This window comes from Phanerochaete carnosa (assembly GCF_000300595.1).
Source record: "Phanerochaete carnosa HHB-10118-sp unplaced genomic scaffold PHACAscaffold_2, whole genome shotgun sequence".
Classification (NCBI taxonomy): Eukaryota; Fungi; Basidiomycota; class Agaricomycetes; order Polyporales; family Phanerochaetaceae; genus Phanerochaete; species Phanerochaete carnosa.
This window is the reverse complement of record NW_006767629.1, coordinates 20,243-34,418: the sequence shown is the minus strand read 5'-3', so window position 1 is coordinate 34,418 and position 14,176 is coordinate 20,243. Positions and strand designations below refer to the sequence as shown.

At 55.9% G+C, this 14,176-nt stretch overlaps 5 protein-coding genes across 5 annotated transcripts; 3 read left to right on the top strand and 2 right to left on the bottom strand.

Annotated features, from left to right (window-relative positions):
* On the top strand, positions 1 to 1,492 carry PHACADRAFT_248826 (uncharacterized protein). Its single transcript, XM_007391288.1, has 4 exons — positions 1 to 281; positions 339 to 853; positions 907 to 1,089; positions 1,147 to 1,492. The coding sequence occupies exons 1-4, from the start codon at positions 14 to 16 to the stop codon at positions 1,369 to 1,371; spliced, it is 1,191 nt and encodes a 396-aa protein (XP_007391350.1). The 5' UTR covers positions 1 to 13; the 3' UTR covers positions 1,372 to 1,492.
* Positions 1,493 to 1,771: 279 nt separating this feature from the next.
* On the bottom strand, positions 1,772 to 3,258 carry PHACADRAFT_248824 (uncharacterized protein). The gene is made up of 6 exons (XM_007391287.1): positions 3,067 to 3,258; positions 2,888 to 3,010; positions 2,472 to 2,835; positions 2,351 to 2,422; positions 2,214 to 2,302; positions 1,772 to 2,157 (listed from the first exon to the last, which is right to left on the bottom strand). Exons 1-6 carry the CDS (start codon positions 3,210 to 3,212, stop codon positions 1,848 to 1,850), a joined length of 1,104 nt encoding a protein of 367 aa, XP_007391349.1. The 5' UTR covers positions 3,213 to 3,258; the 3' UTR covers positions 1,772 to 1,847.
* A 2,796-nt stretch (positions 3,259 to 6,054) lies between these two features.
* PHACADRAFT_248821 (glycoside hydrolase family 79 protein) lies at positions 6,055 to 8,428 on the top strand. Its single transcript, XM_007391286.1, has 7 exons — positions 6,055 to 6,387; positions 6,438 to 6,546; positions 6,602 to 6,739; positions 6,795 to 7,086; positions 7,142 to 7,294; positions 7,347 to 7,497; positions 7,556 to 8,428. The coding sequence occupies exons 1-7, from the start codon at positions 6,076 to 6,078 to the stop codon at positions 8,165 to 8,167; spliced, it is 1,767 nt and encodes a 588-aa protein (XP_007391348.1). The 5' UTR covers positions 6,055 to 6,075; the 3' UTR covers positions 8,168 to 8,428.
* Positions 8,429 to 9,401: 973 nt separating this feature from the next.
* On the top strand, positions 9,402 to 12,646 carry PHACADRAFT_248819 (glycoside hydrolase family 92 protein). Its single transcript, XM_007391285.1, has 15 exons — positions 9,402 to 9,561; positions 9,618 to 9,973; positions 10,026 to 10,597; positions 10,647 to 10,739; positions 10,796 to 10,888; positions 10,949 to 10,982; positions 11,034 to 11,178; positions 11,242 to 11,260; positions 11,312 to 11,420; positions 11,480 to 11,767; positions 11,819 to 11,841; positions 11,893 to 12,009; positions 12,075 to 12,169; positions 12,231 to 12,450; positions 12,509 to 12,646. Exons 2-15 carry the CDS (start codon positions 9,802 to 9,804, stop codon positions 12,542 to 12,544), a joined length of 2,016 nt encoding a protein of 671 aa, XP_007391347.1. The 5' UTR covers positions 9,402 to 9,561; positions 9,618 to 9,801; the 3' UTR covers positions 12,545 to 12,646.
* A 237-nt stretch (positions 12,647 to 12,883) lies between these two features.
* Positions 12,884 to 13,330, bottom strand: PHACADRAFT_157116 (uncharacterized protein; the record flags this gene model as incomplete). Its single annotated transcript, XM_007391284.1, has 1 exon — positions 12,884 to 13,330. The coding sequence occupies one exon, from the start codon at positions 13,328 to 13,330 to the stop codon at positions 12,884 to 12,886; it is 447 nt and encodes a 148-aa protein (XP_007391346.1).
* Positions 13,331 to 14,176: the final 846 nt, after the last annotated feature.

Genomic DNA, 14,176 nt, shown 5'->3' with positions numbered 1-14,176 from the left:
ACGCCCACCAGACATGTCGCTGAAGGTCAAACCGCCCTACCGCGCTGAACAGCTTGGCTCGCTCAAGCGTCCACAGTTCCTCCTTGAAAAGCGTGAGCAGTTCGACGCGGGCAAGTGTACTGCTGAGGAGCTGAAGACCGCGGAGGATGAGGCCATTCGTGGGATCGTACAGATGCAGCGCGAGGTCGGGATCAAAAGCATCACCGACGGCGAGTTCAGGAGACACATGTTCTTCGAGGGCGTGTTCGACCAGATGGAGGGCATGAAGTTCATCCCTGAGGGTTCGTGCTAAGCCCTCGTTGGTTCAATTTGAAACAATATGCCCACATATCCTACAGTTCTTCTGCACATGTTCAAGGACTACGTCCCAGACGTCGCCGGTTTCAAGAAGCTCGCTTTCAAGAATGCACCTTCATACGTCTGCGAGAGCAAGCTGCGCCGCACGAAGCCGTTCTACCTCGCGCAGTTCGAGGCGCTCAAGGCGCTGACCTCGCCCGCGGAGCACAAGAACCTGAAGCTCACCGTCTGCGCGCCCGAGTGGTATCACCTCCGCCACGGCGAGTATGCATACCCAAAGGACGTCTACGCGAACGACGACGCGTACTTTGCCGATATTGCTGTCGCGTACCGCGCAGAGTTTGCCGAGCTTTACGCCGCAGGCTGCCGCCACATCCAGATCGACGACCCGCTGCTCGCGTACTTCTGCGCCGATTCGATGATCACGGGCATGCAGGAGGTGGGGCTCGACCCCGACGCGGTGTTGGATACGTATATCCGGGCGTACAATGCTTGTCTCGAGGGCAGGCCCGCCGACCTCGTCGTTGGCCTCCACCTCTGCCGAGGGAACTTCAAGGTTTGCTCTGTGCCTTCTCTTCTGTGTCTCGACAAGTTCTGACTTCGGCACAGGACGGCATGCACTTCTCCGAGGGCGGCTACGATCGCATCGCAATTAAACTTTTCCAACAGATCAACGTCGACACGTACTACCTCGAGTACGACACCCCGCGTGCAGGCACGTTCGAACCCCTGAAGTTCCTGCCGAAGCACAAGTCAGTCATCCTCGGCCTCGTCTCGTCCAAGCTGCCCGAGGTGTGCCCTCTCTTCATTGAGACTGCCTTTCCCATGTTGACTCTTTCCGCGCCACAGCTCGAGGACAAGGAGCTACTCAAGCGCAAGGTGCATGATGCCGCCGCAATCATCGCGAGTGGCCCCGAACGGCGCACGGTCGAGGAGGCGCTGCACCAGATCTGTATCAGCCCACAGTGTGGGTTCGCATCGCACTCGGAGGGGAACAAGGTCTCGTCGGATGACATGATCAAGAAGCTCACACTCGTTGTCGAGACCTCAAAGGAGCTCTGGGCAGATGCGTGAACCCTTAGGCGCCTGCGTGCTGACGATCCCTCAAATAACCTACTTTCTCGTCTTTCCTAAGCCCTTGTATTTAAAACGCTGCTCAACGCAGCTTGTACATTAAGAATTGAACCTGCTGTCTATACCTCGTCAAACTCGAGACTTCCTCTCTGTACCTGCAAGCATCGTCGGCAGAAGACAAGGGCTATACTGCGTCTGTCAAAGAGGTGGATGGGCACCGGCTTCTCCCGGCGCCACAAAGGGGCCTAACGTCTGTGAAGTGACGAGCGCACGCAGTAGACTGCTGGGCTGAAACTGCAGAAGGTGGCAGAAGGTAGCGAACAGAGACTTAGAAATATTTCCCGCCGAGTCCTCGAATATCATGAAGAGCACTTTCTTGTATACAACATCCTCAATATCAGCGGGTGTATAATACATGTGCATACAATTGTAGCTATTCAAACAATGGGACATTTAACACGAGGACATGTCCCCACTCAGGCCGCAGCTGCAACAGGCTTCGCGCTCTCGAGGCCGACCGTGTCGTCGACGTGCTCTGTGCCGCGGCTCGCGAGCCACGTCTCGGGGCCCGTGCGGTTATTGACCCGCTGGTTGCGCGTGCGGCGGAAGTACCACTCCTGCGCGGTCTGGCCAGGGTGCCACTTGGCAGGGTCGGGCGCCGCCGCGACGGCAGCTGCGATCGCGGGCGACTCATCCGTGAGCGCGCGCAGCTCGATGTCGTTCGCCGGACGCGTGAAGAAGACGAGCGACCAGCGCGTGAACGCGGCTTGCTCCTTGGGTGGCGAGCTGCGCGCGTGTGACGTGAGCGGCGTGCGAGCGCAGGCAGAGAAAGGAGGACGTACACGACGCGGTGCATGTTCGAGCGCAGGATGCCTCCGCTGAAGACGGCAAGCGCGTCACCAACGTTGCAGATGGCGTGGCCGGGGAGGGGCTGGAAGCTTGTCAGCCGATTCGCTGTGCGACCGACAGAGACACGCACCTTGACATAGTACCACCCATTCCAACCAGGCGGGTACACCTGCAGACCGCCGCACTTGTTGGTCAGAAATGACTATTCCCGTGTTAGCTGTGTCATCGACATACATCTCGCGGACACCTACCAGAGAGCCAAAGTCGGTGTGGGCACCGAGCGCCGCCTGCTCGGGGGTCATTTCCGGGGTGGGCAGCTTCTTAATGCAACGCGACTCGCTGCAGCTGTGGCCCTCGAACGAATGCTTAGCCTTGAGCGTGCCCTTGGGTAGCTCGAGCTTGTCGTTGAACACGTCCAGCACCGTCTCGTTGATCTCGACAGCCTTGAGCGTGAATGGCTTGATCGTGTTCTCCATGCGCGCGACGACCGTAGACGGGTACGTGCGGTGCACGACGGTGGGATGTGCGAGCGCGTCGTCCTTGGCGACATTGATGAACTCGACGCTGTCCTTACGCCCGGTCTCATCGACCGCATTTGCGCCCGCGGCCTTGTAGCTAGCACCCTGATGAGCGAGGAATGGGCATAGGTCGGGAATAGAATACGTACCCAAATGAGAAGCCGGTGTCGCCCTGCTCGAACTTGAGCTTTTCTTCCAGAGGGAGATCCATCGTTTCTGCACCCATCCGGAACATTTGCTCAGTGTCCTCCTCTGCTCCATGGTTCTTCAGACTGATCGCGAGCAGGTCAGCAGTGGTCGCAGTATAATACACCCGAGCAGTACTCACTACCAGAAACCGAGCTTGGTAGCTGCCTCCCAAAGCTTGTCGATCTCGGCCTGGTCGCCACTCTTGATGAGCTGGTAGTCGATAACAAGCAGAGGAACGGTGGGGACGTCGTCGGGGAAGGGAGGGTAGTCGGTGAGGCCAGACATTGTCGTTGTAATTTGCTGTACGTAGAAGACTGTAGAAGGAGATGATTCGATGGTTCAATGCTGCTAGCTCAGAGACCATGACGGGTATATATACGGGTTCCGAGTGCCTGCAGACGTGGAGTGGTGGGAAGAATCTTCAAGACTAGAGAAGCGTGAAAGCGCTGCTGCGTGGATAAAATTGCATTCCATGCCGTCCGGCTGGTGCTTCTTCTGCGGGCCAATCGCCTCGCCCCTGAAGTTACCGGGTAGGGCTATCGTCTATGCAGGGTCGCTTCTTCCTTTGCTTCCACAGAATCGCCATGTCTTGTTCATGTCAAATTGATGAGCGTTCGTAATAACTAAAGGAGAGGCACGCACCAATACGTGACACAATCATGTCGTCGTGAGCTGCCAGGGCCATCCGAGACTGGGAAGACGAGCAGAGTTTGAATGGGTTCGCAAGGGTGCGCCGGGTTTCTCGTGACCGCTCGAAGCTTATATCGCCAGCGACAATGACTGGCAATCAAGACACTGTGAACCGTTCCAGCTTCCAGGCCCGCTATGCGAGAATTGCATGCTCAAGCTTCCGGTTATTCTTGAGGCTGCTCATTGCTCAAAGTCAGATCGTGTTTGTCGGATTTTCGGATCCGAGAGATGTCATCACGTGGTGCATCAAACGAACCGATCTGCTCCGAACGCCTCAATGGCGCACCATAGGCTGTTTGCTTTCATTTGCTTACCACTATGAAAGCTATAGATAAGGATTCATAGCAGCATTCTGACCGGTAAGTGCAGGAGGACTCATCTTCGCGGCTCTACCGTAAGTCGATAAACCGATGCTCCCGACCGCTTACTATTACGGTCTTTCGCCGCTTTACCGACTACCTACAATGGCCTCCGGTCCTGAAACAGTGTAATCATGATCAGGAGGATCGGGCGACCCTGCTCTCACACCCTCGAGGCGCTTTCCGTGCTCCATGGGTTCGACCCTGCCGGAGGGATGGACACGGTCCACGGACACAGGGAAGAGATGTGGAGATCCGCTACGATGACATCCCGTGCATCGCACTATCGGCTGCTTGTTTCACCAGTTCTCGCGATGGTGCCTTCGTGCAGTGGTTTGGGTGATCTGCTTCGCACGTCATGCTTCGCAGAACTCTTATGTCACAGCGCACAGTCTGTATCGTTCACAACTCGCTCGGAAGAGAAGTGCTTGCCTCCCCAAGTCTGCCCGTTCCGCCGTGTTGGGCGCTTCGGCTCCAGCTTCTTGTACCTTCCTACGCGTCAGGTGCACCAGAAATAGCTCTGAGAGTCTGAAGTATTGCGTACCAAGTGTGGATCGCATGTACTCTCGCTGCTCTACCCTCTTAGTTATTGCCGTACACTTTCCGTGCTGGCCGCTGCCGCCTTGACTGTACTGAGAAGCATTTCCGACTGCGTCGCCTGCTTGCGCCGCTGTCCGACTTCCGTGTGTAACCAGGCCGAACTTACCACAGCCAGCGCAGAGGGGTCAGCAAGCTTAGCAGCAGGCGTCCTCCACCCCAGAATTACGCGATGAACCTCGGCCGAAGATTGTGTCCTCAGCTGCTGACATCGGTCGGCAAATGTCACTTAGTTAGCACTTCGGTGTGCTACACAGCATGACCGCTCCCCTCCGACGGCGAGCTTACTATGACCGCACAGTATCTTACATGCTGGGCCTGCCATTCTTCAGCTCTGTCTGTCTCCCGAGCATTCGTCGGCCCGTGTATAGTTCATCGAGGTGCGCCTGACGCTTGCTAAACAAAAAGTGAGGCTGTGCCAGCTCGACTACCTTATACCCTTGATCTTATCCCGCCTTGCGTATGTTGGACCTCTCTTCGAGCCCATCAACCAGTCCTGGTGATGCTCAGAAACCAGGCCACACGAGGCCGCTACCGCTATCCTATTTTCTATAGTCGAATGGCTATCCTGCGACTCTGACCTTCAAACTCGACGAGCAATCCCGTGGGTGCATTACGGCCCGGCTCTTTGAGACGACCAGATGCAGTGCCGCAGCAGTCCGGATGCCTCTGCATAGGCAGGATTTGCAGCTGGTGAGTCGAAAAGCCGGGTCATGTTCCTGTTAGCTCGCTATCTGGTTCGGAAGGACACAGGGCCTCCTCAGGTTTGTGCGACAGAGACGGCAGGACCCATGTGCAATCCCCTTCTTCATTCTCTCCGAGTCGTCCCTGAATGTGCAGACGATTAACGGCCCACAAAGCACAGATCTAGCTGACCAGCTCAAAGTGTATTCTCAAAGCCTTGTTATGGCTGGGGCAGGTGGTGTCATGGTGAGCTGTAAACGGTCCTCAGACGCCCTCGAGTCGAAATTTTGTGTGAGATGCTGCAAAAGGAATAGTGCCTCGAATGGTGTGCGTGGATTTGAGATGGACGCCCGCTTCGTGGCGCGGTCGTACCCGATTCGCCCCTCCCTTCGCCTCCGCTCCCTTTGCCTTCCAACTGTGGACATCTTCGTTGTCGAATGGCGCGGACCGGATTTCTTTGCTCGGAGGTCAAGTGGTCTAGACAGCGAAGGCAGGGCAGTGTTCGACTCCGCATGGTTGGATCATCACATGAGCAGCAGGCCTCCGTGGTTCCCCAAATACGCCGTAATAGAAGCCATGGACACGAGGTCTAGCAGATGGCCTCGTCATCATTCCCATCGTGCTCGACGACCCTGACATTAAGCTGGACTGTCTCTGATCCCCAAACGGAAATGATCACCCCTACGAACAATGTCAACTGACCCGCCGCCCGCCTTCTTTTGCGCCCTGGCATTGCAACTTGAATGTCCTTCAGCACCCGGGCTGCACTCCCTTTGCCTTAAGGTTGGCTGAGGACTCTCAGTCGAGCCAGCACCGCCATGCTCCTCGCTCTGTCCACAGCCTTGCTCTCAGGCTCCCTCGTCGGATGCCTTGCGCAGTCCTCTGCGAACGCGACGTCCGCAAACGTGACTCTTCCTATATTCGCACCCCCTACCAGCCAACCTTTGTCGAATACTCTTCTGTCGTTCAGCATTGAGCAGGACAGGTGGCCGGATTGGACAGGCATCGACTCTCGGAACGAGTTCACTCATGCTGCCCTGAGCAACCTTGCAGAGCTGACCGGGCGACCTCCGAAGATTAGGGTCGGTGCGAATTCGGAGGATAAGACGGTCTGGGACCCGACAGTCACGGTACGTAATCTCTGGAGTGATGCATCCCCACAGAGTTAAACCTTTTCCAGGTGAACGTCGACGAGTTCCCTCCGCCGAACACCGTGACGCCATACCCCGAAGCGACGCACATTGCCGTTGGCAACGAATTCTACGTCTTATCCCAGTGGCTTCCCTCAGGCACGAACTTCTCGTTCTTCGCGTGGATCTGATCTGACTGTAAAATTCCTTGCAGGAACGCACATGACATGGGGAGTGAACCTGGGCCTCGACAACGCGACGAACGCTCTGAACATGGCAAACGCGATTCTTAACGCCTTCCTAACATCTGTCGTGCAAGAAAGTGGCGTTGTACTCGACCTCATCGAGATTGGTTAGCATCGTAGGGTCTGCCATTCTCAAAACTAACTGACCGACACAATTCCCAGGTAACGAACCCGATCTATACTCAAACAATGGCCTTCGCCCGTCTACCTATAATGTGGATGACTACGTACCCGATTGGATCAATATCTCGACCCCTGTCGCTCAAGCCATCCAATCCCACCCGCTCTCACGTCGTTCAGACCCTGGTAGTCGATCTCTCGTCGAACGCAGCTCCAATACGGTCCAAGGTCCTGTGCAGATTCAAGCGTGCTCCTTCGCAGGCCAAGGGTTCACGCCCACCGAAGTATTCGGGTTGGGCCTGCTGAACAGCACGCCGGGCGAACTAGTCACTGTGTATGTCGCCGTTTCCTTTACTCACGTCGTCACTCGTCGCGCTGACGTGCCGCAGGGTCTCGCAGCACCGATATTCGGCAGCATTCTGTCAGGGTGGAGACTTCCCTTTGGTGTCCTTCATGTCCAAGTCGGCCGTCCGTAGTAACTTGACGCTCTTCGAGGACGACATCGCCGCAACTGTGCAGGAGGGCCTGGTGTACATTCTCGGGTACGTCATTTCATTAGCGCTCAGGCGTGTAAGCTTATAGGTATTTGTGCAGCGAGACCGGGTCGATAGCGTGTCATGGTGCTCCCGGCGTGTCCAATACCGCTGGTGCGGCGCTTTGGGTTGTTGATTACACTTTGTTTGCGAGCACGATCGGCATCGGCGAGCTCTACTTCCACGAAGGTGTCGGCTTCAAATACAACTTTGTACGTCTCCTACTCAATAGCGTCTATGCGCACACTTGATGAACACTGTCACCTGCAGATCCAGCCGATCTCGCTGAATCGCTCCACCATTGATGGCTCACCGCTTGACCCGCCCTCCCCGCCGCACATCCAGCCATCCTACTACGCCGCGCTCCTAATCGACACGCTGATCTCGCCCAACTCGCTCTCGTTCCCGTGGCCGTTCTCACACGGGACGCTCATGTCGCCGTCGAGCAGCGCCTGGAGCAGTGCGCGCATCGTCGAGCTCACCGTCCCGCTCGACAACGTGAGCGGCTACGCCGCTTACGACGCCGGCGTCCTCCGCCGCGCCGTCTTCGTCAACCTCGACGCGTGGCTCAGTAGCATGGACACCGCAGGCGCCGTCCGTCCCATCGTGCACCTCGACCTTGGCTTCGTGCTCCCGGATGTCGCGACGCCTCCGGCTGCGGGCGGCGCAAGCGTTAGCTCGTTTGCCAATGCGATGATGCAGGTGCGACGGCTCGTTGTCGACCACGCGGACGACCTCTCGAACTTGACGTGGGCGGGCCAGTCGTACGAGCAGACGTCGGACGTAAGCCCCAGTGGACCCGTGGTCGTCGAGAGCGTGCCTGTCGCCCAGGGGATCGACATTAGGTCGAGCGAGGCGCTGTTGATCGAGTTCGAGTTCTAGGGCGTGTCCACACACAGACCTGTTGATGTGTAGCACATTGTAGACCATGCTAGTTGTCTGTATACGCTGCTGCATATCGGACATGAATATGGACTATCTCCGCAGTTTTGTCAGGTTTCGCCGCGCCACAAAGTGACCCGCCCTCGGAGCCGATTTCAGCGTAATGTCTGCTTTCCTCCACCTTTAACTGCTGACACTGCTTGTCTTTGCTGTCTACGTACATCCTATCGTCTGGCTTATCTGAATACGTATCAGTACTCGCTGAACCTCAGAGTATCTGGAGTGTCCGGTTTATCTCATCGAAAGTTGAATTAGATATTCAAGAATTACGTCTGAAGACGTTACACTATCATAGGAGATTACAGTATACGCCATAGATATGCTAGCTTTGCCGGCCAAAACCTGGCAATTCGCCGCCGACCCCAGGATCTCTTTTCCGGCCCAGCTGGCAACTCGAGGTTTTGACCGCAAGCATACTTGCCTGCAGCTCTCGGACTCCTATTTGAACGTCTCCTAGCGCAAGTATTGTCAGAGATAAGAGACAGGCTTTGCAGAATGCAGAGCGATCACTCCAAGGTTCGTCGTGGCTGGTGAAGTATGTGCAACTAACGCAGTTTGAGCGGCTATGCGCCCGGCCCCATGAGCCTCATCCGCTGTTTCATGCATGCGCTCGATAGAAGCCTTACACAACTGATTGGGATCGCCGCCGCCCCTTCATGCCTTTGTGCGATGACTCGCTACTGAGTACTGAGTACTGAACGGCGGTACCACGAGCCATCCTTGTCTTGAGGCCTGAGGGCTCGTGGACATAAATAACTATGCTGTTCGAGACATAGACAATATATTTTGACGTAGGCATTAGGCGTGCTGCGCAGGAAATGGACATGGTGATAGTCAAGTGCAATGGAATGCACGAGCAATGCGGCCGGGAGACGCATCAATGATGCGCTATGTCGCTATATGGGAAGGTCGGCTCTTCTCACGGTCACAAGACATGCCTACTCCTGCTGTGCAGCGCCAATGCAAGCTTTTGGTTCACTTCCCTGTTTACTCTCGTCGTCTGTACATAAGCATCTGAATCACCAAATTATTCCAGAAAGATATCAATACTATCCAAGCAACTGCCCATTCTCGCCGTCTTCTTGGGCACGAGGCTTGCCGGAAGTCACGTGCATACGTTCATGTGAGATCACTTCGCTTGAGCCATCTTAACCTTGCTCCTTGACGTCCACGAGCACCCTCTCGCGCTCGCACGTCTGGAAAATGCACGTTATGCTAGCTGGTATTTTGCTAACTCTCTCTGTCTTCGCAGGTCTTTGCCCCGTCGCTACGCGCCAGCTCCCGCCACAGGCATTTCGGGAGCCGCCCAGCGACGCGGTAGACCATGTCGATCCGTAAGTGCATCCAAACTTTCGAAACCCAGCAGCTTTGATCACCAATATTACGTTAGTCTGATAGGTAATGGGGGCGACTCTCCGAACGGTTCAGGCGGGATGATCCCCTCGACCGCACCTCCGTTCGCAATGACGCGCTGGGTTGCGCAAACGCGCGAAAACTACGTCTCTGTGACACCGTACAACTATACCGACACTACGATTCACGGCTTCCAAGGCACGCACCAGCCCGCAATATGGATGGGCGAGAGTGGGCAGGTCGTGCTCGTTCCTGGCTCAGGCGATGTGACACCGCACTTCGAGGATCGTGGAATGCGCTTCTCGCACGACAATGAGGTCATCAGCGCCAGCTATTACAGTGTGCACATGGATGCCTCACATGGTGGGAACATTTTTGCTGAGCAGAGTGCTAGTACGTTTCTGCATTATGTTCTCCGGCCGTTACTGGGTTAACACCGCTATAGCGTCGCGCGTCGGTCACCTCCGATTCACATTCACCGGTACAACAAGCCCATGGGTTCTCCTTGAGGCTTCACGTGCCTCAGTTATGGGTTCTGCCGATCCTTCCAACGTCACCTTCCCGCACGGGTCCGTCGCCATCGATCCTTCTGCCCGTGAAATCACAGGCACAAACGCAGAACGTCAAGACTTTATCATCGGGCCCAACCCTGCGCCTGGCTTCTGTGCATACTTTGTTGCGCGGTTCAGCGAGCCAGCCATGGAGTGGGGCACAGCGAGCGTTGGAGATGGCGCGTTACAGCCGAACATAACGAGTGCCGAAGGCAAGCAAGTCGCGGGATACGTCAAGTTTAAGGAGGACGTGACCACAGTCGACGTGCGCATCGGTGTGTCGTTCATCTCGGTCGACCAGGCGCGAAAGAACTTGGAGACCGAGATACCCGACGGGATGACTCTTGAAGAAACGGCGCGCAGCACGCGCGAGGCATGGGCGGAAAAACTGGACAGGATCGAAATTCAAGGTGCAAATGATACCGACAAAGAGATTTTCTACACTGGCGTGTACCACGCGCTTCAGGTGAAGATCCCATGCTGCAATTCTCTGGATGTAAACTGACTCGAAGCAGTATCCCTACGAACAAAGCGAAGACGGGCAGTACTACTCTGGTTACGACGATACCGTGCATGAGGGCGAGTCATACACTGGATACTCAATTTGGGTACGTTATCACTGTTCGAATCGCCTTATGTGCTCTGATGTCGCTTGGCCTGTTAGGATACCTTCCGTGCAGCTTGGGCCTGGCAGATCCTTCTAGCTCCAGAACGGATTGATGACATGGTGCAAAGCATGTTGCAAGACTACAAAGAAGTATGCGCTTTATTTGGCTCTCAATCGTTCGGGCGACGACTGATCAGTATATATGCTCAGGGTGGATGGCTCCCTATGTGGAAGAACATCGTCGGTGCGTCTTTTTCACTTTGCCCGACGCTGATAGGCTGAATGCGCATTGCAGAGACGAACATCATGATCGGCACACACGCCGACTCGCTGGTCGCCGAGGCCGTCCTAAAAGGTTTTACCGGTTTCGATGCCGACCTCGCGTGGGAAGCTGTGCATAAGGACGCGACCGTCCCGCCAACAGATGACTGGACTATATCGTACGTCGCCGAGCTAATCTAGCATCTACTTGCGCTGACCGACCTGACTGGCTGTGACGACAGATACTATGATCGGGAAGAGGTACTTCTATTCGCGAGTCAGTGGATTAGAGACCCTAACAGACAAGCATAGAACGTTGGATACGAAGTCCGTGCAGGTCTCACCTCGGTATATGCTACCGAAGGCTGGGTCGCAAATGACATACACAGTGAGAGCGCATCGAGGACGCTTGACTACTCATGTACGGCCGTGCTACACTCTTATCTTTCCGTGCAGAACTAACCGGAGACTCTTACGCAGACGACGACTACGCCGTGTCCGTCCTTGCATCCGCCCTGAACAAACCTGCCGACGCCGAGTTCTTCCATAACCGCTCAATGGTATCACCGTTCACCATCTTCAACGCCGGGACAGGCTTCATGGAAGCCCGGAACGTGAGTGGAGCATGGGCAGGCCAGGACGAGGGTTGGACAGAGGGTGACATGTGGGCGTACACGTTCGACGTTGTACATGATGTCCCACGACTCATTGCCCTGCGGGGTGGGAACGCGAGCTTTGTGGCATTTTTGGATGAACACTTCGACGGTGGTACGTGACATCTGCGTGGACAAGATTCAGAGGCTGAAGAACCGAGCGCAGGGCATAATGACCAAACAAACGAGGTATGTCGTCATTAAATCGTATATACCGTGTTTTAATTCATCCACTATCAGCCTTCGCATCATATACCTTACCTTTATTCCCTCGCGGGCGCAGCTTCGCGCACGCAGGAGCGTGTCCGCTCCATTGCTGCGGCAAACTACAACGCCACTGTGAATGGGCTGTCCGGGGTGCGTCTTCGCTTTGTTCCCAATATGAAATCCACAGAGCTTGATGCGCTGTATTTCATTTGCAGAACGAAGACTGCGGTCAGATGAGCGCATGGTATCTCTTCAGCGCGCTTGGCTTCTACCCCGTGAACCCCGTCTCGGGCGAGTACATCGTCGGCAGGTGCGTCTTAATATGTATCTACCGCCTCTGCAGAGTCTTTCCACTCACTTTTGATCTGCAGCCCGTTCTTCGATTACATCTCGTTCTCACTCCCCTCTGCTGCGCGGCCACTCGTTATCTCCGCGCCGGGCGCGTCGTCTGGCAAACCCTACGTCACTGCCGTCACCATTGATGGCGTCCCGCTCTCCGCACCGATCATCAGACACGAGCAGATTGCGAACGGCGCAGACATAGAGTTCGAGATGAGCGCAACGCCCGCGAGCTGGGGCAGTGAGACACTTGTGCGTGCTCCGTTTCTGTTGAGAGTGCAGAACGCGCGCTAACAGAACGTGGCGACAGAAGAATACGACGAGAAACGTGAGGGATGAGTTGTAAACGAAGAAATAGGCTGCCTGAGGCGAAAATAGTGATGCAGGATATCCATGAAGCGGACGCGCACAAGTGACTTGAGAGGACTCTCGGATAAATACGAATCCGCCTGTGCTACCTGCGTGAATATGATCTTGCCTCTGCTCGACTGTGATCATGGATGTCACGCATGTTGAGATCCCAGTGTTAAAGTGCAAACATAGATTCAGCGAGGCGATCTAATGAACAGATAGCAGAATACGACGACATAAGTAGTAAATTAGCAGAGCATAACAACAGACAGACAGAGTAGCTGATAGATAGGCACGTATAACGATCATGATGGAGCAAAAGAGAAGGACGCGCTCACAAGAACGGCAGGAGCGGACTGCAAAAGAGCGACTCTATGAAGGTATCACTCGTCACAGAGCTCGCGGTCTTCGAGTGTACAAGCGGCGGGACAGTCAGTGTTTGCAAACCTTCTATATTCTCGTCGTCTGTGGACAGCTCCTTCTCGGTCGGCGCCTGCATGTTGTTGTCGCGCTTGTCTTCGACTTGGGCGACTCCCGCACTCTGGACCTTGACCGCGGTCTCGGCCGCGGCCTCTCCCTTCGTCGCTTGCCCCTCTGCCTTCGCCTCCTTCCTCATCCCACTCATCGCGCTCCGGAGCCAGTTGATCGTGCTTATGGTCTGGAGGAGCGTCATTGTGTGGAACGACTCCCAGTCCGGCGGCAGCTGTTCGCACTCGAACCAGTAACGCGTCCACTCGATTGGCACGCCGTCCAGCTGTCTGGTCTCTACCGTGTCTTTCATCCCAACCTACGCCCCCATGAGTCGCGGGGCCGCACTCCTCCGCAGCTGGAGGAGTACACCCGCAGCGTACAGCGCCGGATCGAGGTTGTTGACAATGTTGAGCACGATTGCCACCTCCTCACACGCGAGCTCGGCATGCACAAGGACCAGAGGCATAGGGGCTTCGCGACGGACTCTCACGCGGGCGACGTCCCCGGGAGTCATGATGCCTCTGTCCTTCGACGTCTCGAAGAACTCCTTGAGGAGCTGCACATCGCTGTGTATCGGTGCGTATCCCTCGTGTTCACCTGCGTTCGGATGGAACAGGCTCGTGTTGTGCTCGACCTTTTTGTGCCTCGCGAGATCGTGCAGCTCGAACGGGCTCGAGCCCTGGTCAAGCAGGAGCAGAGCATCGTGGGCGAGGGCCCAGGCAAGGGGCTTCGAGCGGGAAGCATGAGCGCGTCGATGATGTCGTCCGTCGTGATGCCCTTGTCATCCGGAGGAAGATAACCGTGGTTCGCCATCGAGTTCATCGCTGGACACGGTACACGGCCATCATTTTGCTGAGGGAACAAAAGCAAAAGGCGTGTGGGTTCGAACTGGATGCGCCGGTGGCGGTACAGGTGCCGCCCGTGTGTGTATGTGATGAGGTGGACACCGTAGCAAGAGCACGGACCATGGCCGTGGGTGAGGGCGGGCGACGTTCAGGGCCACTTTCTCATGTCTTGGTCACCTTCGACGAAGACAACCCAAATTTTTTGTAAGTGTGGATTAGGGCGCTTGGAAGTTCGGAGATTTTCGCTGTTAAAGATGCAGCGGTGCTAAGTCAACTCCGAGGTGTGCCGCCGGGGGGAGGGGGAGGGAAGG

What these genes read in the sequence shown, in the direction of transcription:
- PHACADRAFT_248826 (XM_007391288.1), top strand. Translation starts at nt 14, where the DNA reads ATGTCGCTGAAGGTCAAACCGCCCTACCGCGCTGAACAGCTTGGCTCG. An exon ending in TCTGCCGAGGGAACTTCAAG is followed by an intron (nt 854 to 906) that starts GTTTGCTCTGTG and finishes ACTTCGGCACAG; the next exon opens with GACGGCATGCACTTCTCCGA. An exon ending in TCTCGTCCAAGCTGCCCGAG is followed by an intron (nt 1,090 to 1,146) that starts GTGTGCCCTCTC and finishes TCCGCGCCACAG; the next exon opens with CTCGAGGACAAGGAGCTACT.
- PHACADRAFT_248824 (XM_007391287.1), bottom strand. Translation starts at nt 3,212, where the DNA reads ATGTCTGGCCTCACCGACTACCCTCCCTTCCCCGACGACGTCCCCACC. An exon ending in ATGGGTGGTACTATGTCAAG is followed by an intron (nt 2,303 to 2,350) that starts GTGCGTGTCTCT and finishes ACAAGCTTCCAG; the next exon opens with CCCCTCCCCGGCCACGCCAT. An exon ending in TCGAACATGCACCGCGTCGT is followed by an intron (nt 2,158 to 2,213) that starts GTACGTCCTCCT and finishes ACACGCGCGCAG; the next exon opens with CTCGCCACCCAAGGAGCAAG.
- PHACADRAFT_248821 (XM_007391286.1), top strand. Translation starts at nt 6,076, where the DNA reads ATGCTCCTCGCTCTGTCCACAGCCTTGCTCTCAGGCTCCCTCGTCGGA. An exon ending in ACTCGACCTCATCGAGATTG is followed by an intron (nt 6,740 to 6,794) that starts GTTAGCATCGTA and finishes CACAATTCCCAG; the next exon opens with GTAACGAACCCGATCTATAC. An exon ending in GGCCTGGTGTACATTCTCGG is followed by an intron (nt 7,295 to 7,346) that starts GTACGTCATTTC and finishes GTATTTGTGCAG; the next exon opens with CGAGACCGGGTCGATAGCGT.
- PHACADRAFT_248819 (XM_007391285.1), top strand. Translation starts at nt 9,802, where the DNA reads ATGGGCGAGAGTGGGCAGGTCGTGCTCGTTCCTGGCTCAGGCGATGTG. An exon ending in ACACTGGATACTCAATTTGG is followed by an intron (nt 10,740 to 10,795) that starts GTACGTTATCAC and finishes TTGGCCTGTTAG; the next exon opens with GATACCTTCCGTGCAGCTTG. An exon ending in GCTGGGGCAGTGAGACACTT is followed by an intron (nt 12,451 to 12,508) that starts GTGCGTGCTCCG and finishes ACGTGGCGACAG; the next exon opens with AAGAATACGACGAGAAACGT.